The sequence below is a fragment of the Pyxicephalus adspersus genome, chromosome 7 (genome assembly GCF_032062135.1).
Source record: "Pyxicephalus adspersus chromosome 7, UCB_Pads_2.0, whole genome shotgun sequence".
Taxonomy (NCBI): domain Eukaryota; kingdom Metazoa; phylum Chordata; class Amphibia; order Anura; family Pyxicephalidae; genus Pyxicephalus; species Pyxicephalus adspersus.
The window spans coordinates 42,024,848-42,032,726 of record NC_092864.1 but is presented as its reverse complement, the minus strand read 5'-3'; the positions used below and the strand labels follow the sequence as shown (position 1 = coordinate 42,032,726).

The following is a 7,879-nucleotide window of genomic DNA, read 5'->3' as shown; positions in this document are numbered from 1 at the left end:
GTGCTATGGTAAAAACTGCTGCTTACCATGGGTCAGTCTTTGGTTACCATTATTAAGGCTGGGTCTGGTTTTCTTCTAATGTGATGCAGTAGCAGCCCAATTTAAATGAATGAATATGGCACACATTTAAAGTGTGAAATATACCATGTAATGTACCTGAACACGCTTCAATAGAACAGTTACCTGGGAAGGGATTCCTAAACAGAAGTGGGAAAAGTCACGCACATACAGTTTTTCCCCAATGAAGAATCACTATTAGTAATCCCTTAGATGGAGATGCATCGGTAAAGTTTAGGAATAATTGACAAGTCTCCCTCTTCATTCACTTTACAAAATGGCCCAGTCTCTGCCTCCAGGACATGTTAACAATCTGTGCAGCCTCTAGGGAAGGTTTCTCACACGTGTAGGTCAGCCTTCATCCTTATACATAATCAAAGAATTAAATGGCAACAATTTAATTCTACAAAATGGTATTTTTATTCCTTATGGAAGTACAGTAGATGTGCAAAAAGATAGCTACAGCCAAATGCAGACAGAGTTGTAAAAATAAATAAGCTATATTGGGGCATATAACATAACATATCTGTGAACGTTTTGTTAACATTTTATTTTTTTTGTTTTTACATTGACCAGACACACTTCCTATATGTTTTGTCTTAAACCTAATTTTGTGTATATATATATATATACAACCAATGAACTTTTGAAACGAGTTGACATAAAAAGCAAAGAAATTTCTGTTTAAATTAAACTGTAACGCTGAAACAAAAACACATAAATGGAGTCCTCTTAAAGAGAACCAGTCACCTAAACCTTTTTGTTCAGATGAATTGGTATCCATAAGATTGAAATCTGTTCCACGGGGAAAAAGTGTCATTATTGAGCCATTCTGGTAGAAGGGAAAAAAATGGTTTCCCCCACCAGCATTCAGCTGTAATCCTAACTAAAGCTTATGGTCATATTACAAAATATAGAACCTGTGTCCCTCTTTTACATCTATTAGTCTTATGGTACCATTTCTCTACCCATATACAATTCTTTCCTAGAATAGCTCCTTAGAGGTGTTTATACAAAACAAGAGAGTAAAGTGCGATAACTGCAAGAATTGATATTTGCCATAATTGTAGATTAGCTCAGTGCAAACAGCATGCTATATATATATGGCCAAATATAGAGTTCTTAAAGGGGAAGGTTGGTATTGAAAGAGAAAATATCCATGACCTCAGATGCTCTTTTTCGATAGTGGTAGTGATGTGTAATAGGATGGATAGCACCCCCCTTGTAGCCTAATGGGCTGCAATGTGCATGCACAAATTTGTTGACTGCCCTTTCTGTTATGATGAATACCTGGTCCCCTGCCTGTAGAGGGCAGTGTATTGGGTGTGGCATCTTGTGGGCCTGGATATTTTACAAACAGAGCCTGTAATGGGCAGATTTGTCTTTCAATACTACCATTTCCCTTGAAAACAATATTTGTTATACAATATGTACATGAAATATGTATATGAAAATGAAACTGGATTATATTATAGAAAAATGCACATAAATTATAATACAATTTACCTAGTGTGACCCCCTGTATAAAATTTAACTAATTAGAATATTCTGGTAAAATATACATTTATATAGCTATATAAGATCCTTATCAAACCTTTGCTGGCCAAATTAGCAGCAGAACAGTTAAAATGCTGCTCAAAACCACCTAAAAATGCCACCAAAAATAAAACTTGATCATTATAGTGTGCCAAGCCCCCCAAACAGAGGTTGGGGTAACACCCATAACTGCTCCTTATTGTGTCTGCAAAAATTTAGCTGCAGAAATATTAGCAGCCTGTAAATCCACATCCATGTCAGATAATCGCCAATTATTTGTTCATCGATGCCCTTTGGCAGTTGGTGAACAACATCGAGGGACTGCTGGGCATGTTAGATTTTCACTCGAGAGGAGCACAACTATTTGTGAAAATTTAACGTGTACAACAATTCTCTGACGTCCAACAGACAGCTGCACGAGGCTTAAAGCATCCTTAGTAAGAAGCAAGTAGGTATCCAACAATCAACCCTAGCATCAATATAATTATTAAATTATTGTGCTGTTTCACTTAGGAAGCTTGCTTTATCTATCTGTATATTTATGTTTGTCCCCAGGACATTATAAATCCCATCATCAATCAACCCCCTATGTGCTAAAGACAGCCTATGGCAAGTTCAAAGGGGTTCCCATACTAAATGAAAATTGGACTTCTGTTTCCAAAAAAATGTACACATATAATGATTTCATTAAAGGGAACCTATCAATACAGAAACCACCCTGCAGTATCTAAAAAATTATTTCTCTAATTCATTACATAGCAGAATTTGGGTAATAGAATGACAACGCTGTAGAGTCCAATTAGCTCACAGTTCTAGCATCAACCTAACACTATTTTATTATCTGGGCATATATTTAGTCTGCTGATTTATAGAGGGGGATCCTCATCTGTGTTCTCACATGAAGAATCCAATTTTCATTTACCATGGAAAGCCATGTATCAGTCTTTGGATATTTATATATCACATTTAGGGGCTATCCCCATCCTACATTCCCAGTCATTGCATAAGGCACCCAACTGAACACCAATAAAGCATATCCAACAATATTATTTTACATGGCTATAAAGATAAAAAAAAAAAAAAAGATTTTTGTAAGGCACCATTGTAATATTATATAACACTGACATTCCAGTTATAAACAACTCTAGCAGATTGCATGTCCTATTATTTACATCCAACTGCACCATAATCCACTGCACGTGCTGTGTTCCTGAGGAAGACCTAGGACTAAATTAAAAAATAGCACACACAAAAAGTTGACTCGTGGGCTGTCTACTGCATTTTTGGTGCACCGATTTTTAAAACAAAGCAGTGGAACTTCCTACAAACAAGCATAATACTCAACTTGTTTTAACTGCAAATATTATCATGCTAAAGTACATACAGATCTTTAAATGTTCTTCTATACTGCCCACAGAATCTCCAATAAAGAGGAGGATGTGGGATCATTCCAAACAAAATGCAGAGCAGTGTCTTCCTTTGTACATATAGCAACATCTGTTGGTACTGTCCTAAAGAACTAATACAAGAAGAGTCCTCCATGGTTGCCGAGAGATCCTTATCTGCACCAGGCAGTGAAAGACCCAAATGAGGAATCTAGTGCATTGGTTCCCTATCAGTAGATCAGTTCCCAAGATCCCAGTAGATCCCAAGTGAGTCTCTGTAATCCAGAAGTATCAACAGGTACTGACCAGCAGCCTTTCCAGAACATCTTGGCCTTTTCTCACTTGCCATTTTGCTAGATTGACATCTAGTACAACTTTATTTTTTCTGGCAACCCAGCTATTGTTAAAGTTTACTGCTGTGTAAAAGAGATAAAATACCCCATATATTGATGTTTAGAAAGTAGTTTACATTCCATACTGTTTAAAAGATTAAAAACAAAGTTTGCCAAGAAAACTCAGAATCCTTGGAAATTTAACAGTTGAAGGAAGTAAACATTTGTGGGTCCCAGAAACCATTAAAGGATAAAGTGGGAGTGGTTTCCAAAAAGCAACATAATCTTTAGTGTGCCAGTAATCCCCTTTAAAAAGCAGACAAAAAAAAAAAGAAAAAAAAACCAAAATATTGTGCTTGTTACACATTTGACTCAATGAATGATCGCTTTGGTTTTGTAGAGGACATTGAACCTAAATTGGAGTCTTTAGCCAAAAGAGATTGTGACCTCAACATAGCCTCTTGATATGACTGTGCAACAGCCTTGGAATCTTGAGAGGTGGTAGACGTCTGACACTTTCCATCCTCAAAGTCTTTTGAGTATACTCCATTGTGTGTATGCCCTCCATAAACATTTGGCATGGTTTTGTTTTGATTGCTGTAACTTGTTGCTTGCCTAGCGGTGAACTTCTCAAAGCCTGCAGATGACCCCGTCCCAGATGGATTTGGGTTTAAGTCCACTGTTTGGTTTTGCCAACTACGAGCAGGCTGAGCATTTTGCTGCAAGGATCTGGAGGTTTTGTCTATGATCCCCATAAAAGGAATGTTTCGTGGCCTGTGCTCTGCTGATGCACCTACAATTTGGTTGGGCTTGTTTTCTTTGCTGCGCACATCAGGCCCTTTAACACCTTCGGAAAAGCTACTGCTTGAGGTCAGACTGTGGGATGCTATTCTTTTGCTCTCGGTCACTGATGCTGGCTTTTCTTTACACAAAAACTGATTTTCCTGTGTTGTGGGAAATCCCACTAGCCTTTCAGCTGTTTTGGAAACAAAAGAACCTGAAGCCTTATATGACTGCACAGTCTCACCAGTCTGCCTGTGAATGCCATGTCCTTGTGGAAGCTTTTCAGTGTAAGAAGAACCATGAGCTCCAGAAGACCCAGAAGGTGTTCCCTCTACATTGGATCCTCTCATACTGGCCTGGTTAGAGGATGGCTTTAAAGGAAGCGGGTTGGAAGTTGCCAATGTGGAAGAAGCCTGGTTTTTCATGGCAGAAAAACTATTGGTAGATCTAGACATAGACTGCAAAGAATTCATATGTTGGTTGGTTTTAACTATTTGTGCCTGCTTTGTTGGCCTTTGCACCAGAGCTTGTTGCAGGCATACATTTTTCCCTGGATGTTCCTCAGAAGATTCAGCATGGCACTTCTGGGTAATATATTCTGTGGCTCTGTGGTTGTTTGGTACATCCAGTGGCTTTGAGTTCGCAGGGTGCTTGTCTGATGAGGGACTTACATCCTCTTGGATCTCCTCAAAGCTCAGATGGGTGTCCAGTTTTTCTTCCAGAGCTTCATCCTCTTGGTCAGAATCATTGCTTGGTGGTGGAGGCGGCTGGCACTGTTTCTGCTGTTGGCTTTTTTGATGCTGTTTGAATTCCTCCTCTACACGTGCCAGAAGACGCTTTATTTCCAGGTTGTTGGGGCACAATTTCAGAGCCTCATTTAGATCAGCAAGAGCAGCAATGAACTGCCTGTAAAGGAAAAACAACAGCATCTCAATTATTAATAAAAACACAAGATAGACAATTGTCTCTACAACAAACATCCACAATATAGGTACTATCGTGTTGTGTTAACAAAAAGTCATGCCCAACTTTGTCTACCACCCAAATGTATATGGACACTAAGGAAAACCTTTAACTAAAATCTTTTTGCCTGTCTGCCTTAGACTTTTGAGTCACTGATACAGAATAAGCTTGCAGGAAGAGAAGCCAGAGCTTTAGCTCAACTACACGTATTTTTGGACAAAGTATTGAAACTACTGGAAACTACCACAATGAAACATAAGTGGAGGTCACCAATGGCATTTTCACTCCCCCTTTTTTTTTTTTTTTAAATACAGAAAATACAAAGGGAGCCTTCAAGATTCCTGGTAAGCCAGAACATAGGAGAAATGTTGGGAAAATGCACTAGAGACTGATATCATTATCTGACTTTGCCACCATTAAGTTTTAACAATAACCTTTTAAATGTACTAGCAGTAGGCTAAAATTTTACACCAACCTAAAATATGTAAATTGGTTGGCTTGAGCTAAAACATCTGTTTAAAGGAAAACTTTATTTTTTTGTTAGTTAAAAGATACAACATATATAATGCTTCAAATATAAACATTGGTAGGCAACTAAACCAATGGCCAAATGGGAAATCTGGAAGTGTTCCCTGCAATGCAAATTGATTATTTAGGGCAAGTTCAAACTGGCCTCCTGGTTGCTAGACCTTGCACGGCTTACCAGCCACTTAGGCTTTCACATGGCAGCACTGGTTTAAAAAACAAAACAAAAACAGTGTCTGCATATGTGGCAGCTTGCGACAGTGAGCAGTACTAGCCCCTATGGGGCTGCTGCAGGGAGATGTTACAGAGAGTAGCTGTTCCTAGCATAGGGAATTGGTAAAAGCACCGCAGCCTCACTGCCAGTGTGAATTCAGCCTCAGTGGGATTTGGAATATCACTTCAAACAAGAAAAGCTGCTTTACCTGCTGTTTCTTTTAGCTCTTGCCCTGGCATAGTAAGCTTCATAGCACTTTGGTTTCAGCTCTAGTGCCTTGGTTGCAAGTTCTTCTGCCATGCCAAAGTCCTATACAGAGGGACAAACAAAAAATTAAATTGACAGACTGTACTTCTCATTTTGAAATCCATGCACTGTCACAGCAATGTTATTCTCGGATTATGAACAATATATATTAGTGCATTAAGAATAATAAGTAAGTCACTGCAATATACAAAACCAACACGCCAAGTATCAAACAATGGGGTACAAGTACCTGAAACCCCTTCATACCACAAATACTAGGTGAAAGATCTTCTGATTGAGGAAAGTCTGTACCTGCTTCCTCCTGAAAAATAAACAACATGACCTTCACCTGCCCTTGCTCTACTAGCACGACCCTGAATGGAGAGCGCTGTGTAGTGTCAAAGCTTATGGAGGTCACATAGACCTCTATGTGACAGTGCTGCCAACTGGATACTGAGCACTTTATAGCTTGAAATAAAATGGTCACATCCTACTCATACCTGAAAGTACAGGGCATTACCAAAGGCCACGGAAGACAAATTGAAATGTGGGGGAAAATACTAAATAATAACGATGATGAAAAAAACAGCAGTATACTGATGTACTGTACTCACATTTGTTTTTCGGCGGCATCTGGATAGGTTCAAGTACAGAGAAACACGTAGCTCATTAAAAGCTTTCATTTCTTCTCCAAAGCCTTCTCGGGGAAACTTCCTGAGAGCATACTGGTACCTCTGGGCAGCCTCTTTCATCTTCCCTTTCTACAAAAAAACAAGAACAAATCAACAAGCAGTGAGGTAAGAATAATATTTTTTAAACTGGTCAACAAAGCAAACTGTAACTTTGGCTCCAGCTTTGAATAACACCTGTATCTGGCTAAATCTGTTAAAGAGAAGTCAGTTTCTGTTCTATGGACTATTAGAGCAAGCAAACAGAAACAACCTACAGAAGTTGAAGTATCTTTAAGTCTTCTCTTGTTTATGTTTAAAAATGGAAGGGTTCCTTCCTCAGGTTTCCACATTTTCTTTTGGATCTCCACCAGTGGTCGAGAAGAGTACGTAGTGACATCAACGTAAGGAGACCAAGGTATTTACATCTGCAGGGATGGATTGGTGGTCCACTGCATCTAAAAATGCAGCTGCCAAGGGACCTGAATAAAGGATTTAGGCAACTATATTTTGCTTTACAAGGTAAGATGGAAACAAAACATGCAGGATGGGTTTGAGGAGGTGGTGGAATGGGAGAGAGTAATGGTGAAAAGCACACACTCAACTAACCCAAAATGTTTTTAATGTTTCAGTCCAAGCAGAGAGTTAGTAAAAACTTCTGCTTACTTCTTGTAACAGAAACAGTCTCAGCTCAGAGCTTCTAGTCCCTGGAAGAGGAGTATCTTTCCAACAGGAGTCACACACAACACACAAATGCAAAAAGTGGGAACAGGCCCTAAATGTGGGTTGATTTACTCTTTAAGAATGTGGTTGATACACATTAACTAGATTTCTTTCAAGAGGTTCTTGATAAAGTAATGCAATTTTAGGAATTCTGGCTGTACCTACAAAACAGAGAAAGTTTCTTGTATCTGAAAACCCAAGGGTGGCATGTATGTCACAAAATGTGAAAAAAAAAGTTAATAAACTTACTCTGTATAAGATATTGCCTTCGTCCATTAACTTCTGAAGGAGAATGATTAGGATATCTGGTTTAGAAGTTGCCATTGCCCAGGCTGCATTTCCTGTAAGAAATAAATGCAATAAAGAGGCTCAACAAGATCTCAAAACACAAAACATTTTATTAGCTTATTATTATGATTTGTTACTTATTATTTAAGTGGACTGAAC

The 7,879-nt window shown here is 38.6% G+C and overlaps 1 protein-coding gene across 1 annotated transcript in view; it reads right to left on the bottom strand.

The window, feature by feature from the left end:
• Window positions 1–453: 453 nt before the first annotated feature.
• Window positions 454–7,879, bottom strand: part of TANC1 (tetratricopeptide repeat, ankyrin repeat and coiled-coil containing 1) — a gene marked incomplete at its 5' end in the record, with an annotated part of 151,361 nt that continues 143,935 nt past the window's right edge. Inside the window, 4 exon segments of the mRNA XM_072418196.1 lie at window positions 454–4,999; window positions 6,004–6,104; window positions 6,656–6,802; window positions 7,682–7,773. Of these exon segments, the coding sequence (XP_072274297.1) occupies window positions 3,670–4,999; window positions 6,004–6,104; window positions 6,656–6,802; window positions 7,682–7,773 (1,670 nt within the window). The 3' untranslated portion in view covers window positions 454–3,669.